This window comes from Sinocyclocheilus anshuiensis, unplaced genomic scaffold (genome assembly GCF_001515605.1).
Source record: "Sinocyclocheilus anshuiensis isolate Anshui unplaced genomic scaffold, SAMN03320099.WGS_v1.1 scaffold1357, whole genome shotgun sequence".
In the NCBI taxonomy this organism is placed as follows: domain Eukaryota; kingdom Metazoa; phylum Chordata; class Actinopteri; order Cypriniformes; family Cyprinidae; genus Sinocyclocheilus; species Sinocyclocheilus anshuiensis.
In genome coordinates this window covers 125,029-128,434 of record NW_015548270.1, presented here as the reverse complement: position 1 = coordinate 128,434, position 3,406 = coordinate 125,029, and the positions used below count along the sequence as shown (strand labels likewise).

Sequence of the window (3,406 nt, the reverse complement as noted above, 5' to 3'; positions counted from 1 at the left end):
AAATAGTTGCATCTCGGCCAAATATTGTCCTATCCTAACAAACCATACATCAATGGAAAGATTATTTATTCAGCTTTCAGATGATGTACAAATCTCAATGTCAAAAATTGGACCCTTATGACTGGTTTTGTGGTCCAGGGTCACATATATACAGAGGTGTAAAGAGTGCCTGAAAACCATACTTGAGTAAAAGTACAGATACCTTACAGCAAAAATGACTCCATTACAAATTACAAGTCCCCAATTACATTTACATTTAGCAGACGCTTTTATCCAAAGCGACTTACAACAATGGAAGCTTTATCCAAAGCGACTTACAAATGAGGACAATGGAAGCAATCAAAATCAACAAAAAATTGTGAAAAAAAAAGTGCTATAACAAGTCCCCAATTACAAAACAACTTGAGTAAAAGTCTTAGAGTATCTGATTTTAACAGTACTTGAATATATGTAAGCTCAAAGATGCATTAGCCCTCAACATCTACGAGAAATGCCAGTGAAAAACAAGAAACATTTGATTTGTGAGGAGAGCAATCACATTTATTTTCTATAATCAAAATAAAACTGAACACCTCAAAATTCCAATCAATGTCAACATAATGTCTACAGACACTCAAGTCTCAGTGAAGCACAAGTGCTCAAAAAGGGCAAAAGCAACCAATGTACTTAAAAAAAAGGTCTCTTCAATATGCCAGATAAATAAAATAATGTTAAGTCAAATTAAAAAGTCAAAGCCTTCTTGCACTAGACGTGCTGGTTTCAGCCGCAATTTACCTGCTAATGCACTCGCATTCACATAAAGAAGCCTTGTTTACAAGTGTCATTGAGTAAAAGCAAAACTCACAAGATATAGTACCTTTAATGCCCTGTACATGGCAATATTGTGTCTTTTGTAGCAGAAATAAACTGCTGCAGAAAAGGTTAGGTGCCGTGCAAAATGTAATGAGTAATTGCATGACTCATTACACATGTATTGGAGTAAAGAGTACATATACCTGTTAGTGAAGTAGAGAGTAAAAGTTGCTAATGCCTTTGATACGCAGTAAAACTACAAAGTAGCCAAAAAGATACTCAAGTACAGTAACTAATTACATTTATTCAAATACTTTACACCACTGCATGTATATTACAGTCAGTTACACTGAAGTCTGGAATCATTAGGATTAAGAAGCCTTGTCTTCTCACCAAGACTGCGTTTATTTGATTAAATATACAGTAAACATCTGATTTGCTGCTCAAGAAACATTTCTGATTATTATCAATGTTGAAAACAGTTGTGCTGATGAATATTTTTGTGGAAACCGTGATACATTTTATTTTGCAGGATTCACAGATGAATAGAAAGTTCAAAAGAACAGCATTTATTTACATTGAGTGTTCTGTTCTTGGACGCTGTTGTTGAGTTTTTCAGCATTAGAGTGTCTGCTTTCCATCTGATCTTGTTATTGTAGATTCAGACTGATCTCTGTTGCTCCGTGTGACTCTTCCAAACATTTCCCGTTTCTGCAGATTCACAGCAGAAGGAAAAAGATCCTGGATTTGTACACAAAAGCCTGCAGTGTTGCGGAGGGTGAGTGTAACCGTAACCATGAATTCATGATTACAAAAATCATCCAAAATATTGATTTCATATCATTGAAATGATGTCAAATCAAATATATGTTAGCATTGTTTATCCTAATGGACTGTTCTGATGGGACCCATATAATCATAGACAATTAAAATAAACACTTGTCCAAAGAGAAAGGAACAATTGAAATCGCATCATATGACCCCTTTAAAAGGGAGGAGAAACTTCTCACAGATCTGCTGTTGTTGATGTGTTCAGTCAATCAAACTCAATGTTTGACACAAACTCATCACTTAATAGAAGATGATCAAAAATACGCAAGGTTAAGTATGAGTTCACTTACAGTGAGAATAAACATGGCTTACTTGAACACAATAGGTTCTGGGAGAATTATTGACTTAATAAATGTAATAATAAAATAATAAATAATTACAATTTTAAGGATTTTAAAATTTTATGGAGATTTCTGTTATTTTTGTACAGTAATCAGTTTTGGTACTATTATTATTATATATTTAAAAATAATAATAATAAATAAATGTTTAACAGTTCTGTTATTATTACATTTATTTTTAATTAAATTTTATTAGTTTTGTTTTTTATTTTAAATATTTTTACATTTTAAATGCATTTGATGATAAAATAATAAATATAAAAGATAATAATAAAAATATATTTTTTTATTTTGGATCAGATTTTTGTTTCTTTTGCTTAAGAAACAATTCTGGTATTATTATTATTATTATTATTATTTAAATTAAAATTAATTTAAGTTTAAATTAATTTAATTTAAATTTTAAAAAAATTTAAAAAATATTATTTTTATGCAATAAACAGTTCTGCTAGGCATTTTTAAAAATAGATGCATTTAATGTATTTTAAATATTTTTACATTTTAAATTCATTTGATTATAAAATAAAGAAGATAATAATAAAAATATATATTTTTATTTTCGATCAGATTTTTGCTACTTTTGCTTAAGAAACAATTCTGGTGGTATTATTATTTAAATTAAAATTAATTTAAGTTTAAATGTATTTAATTTAAATTTAAAAAATACAATAAACAGTTCTGCTAGGTATTTTAAAAAAATAGATACATTTAAATAATTTTTTAAGAAATGCATGTAATAATAAATAAAAAATAATTCACAATTTAATTTTCTGATTTTAAGGATTTTCGTTAGTTCTGGTAGTGTGTTGGTCGTCATAAACCCTGCACATGAACGTCTTTCCTGATAACGATTTTTTACTCCTAGTGTAACTCATGATGATGTTCATCTGCGCAGGTCTGAGTCCGACCGAGCTGCCGTTCGACTGTCTGGAGCGCAGCAGCCGCATGCTCAGCGCCACCTACAGCACGGACAAGGCAGTGGTGAAGACGTGGAGGCACCTCGCCGAGAGCTTCGGCCTCAAGCGCGACGAGATCGGAGGCATGACGGACGGCATGCAGCTGTTCGACCGCATCAGTACGGCGGGATACAGCATCCCGGACCTGCTGACCCGTCTGGTCCAGATCGAGCGGCTGGATGCCGTCGAGACCCTCTGCTTCGACATTCTGGGCCCCGAGAACAGCGTCCCTCCATCCAGCCACCATCCCAATCTCACCTCCCGCTGCGCCAGCGTCTGACAGAACCTCCGCAGACCATCTGTGTATTTCTGTGACTGTTGTTCACAGATGAACTCGTGACGGACGCCTTCACTGCGACGCTGTTGATTTCTGATAACAGATGGAGGAAATGCGAGCGATCATATTTCAAGCTCTCAAACGTTTCTACACGTGAACAGACAGTTCGAGCCGCAGCAGACTGATTTCACACACGGTTGCATTAATAA

At 33.8% G+C, this 3,406-nt stretch overlaps 1 protein-coding gene across 1 annotated transcript in view; it reads left to right on the top strand.

Annotated features, from left to right (window-relative positions):
- LOC107655728 (tumor necrosis factor receptor superfamily member EDAR) overlaps nucleotides 1–3,200 on the top strand; it is a 17,779-nt gene extending 14,579 nt beyond the window's left edge. The window contains exons 8-9 of the mRNA XM_016443300.1: nucleotides 1,510–1,570; nucleotides 2,860–3,200. Coding sequence (XP_016298786.1) covers nucleotides 1,510–1,570; nucleotides 2,860–3,200 — 402 coding nt within the window. The remainder of the gene's footprint in view (nucleotides 1–1,509; nucleotides 1,571–2,859) is intronic.
- Nucleotides 3,201–3,406: the final 206 nt, after the last annotated feature.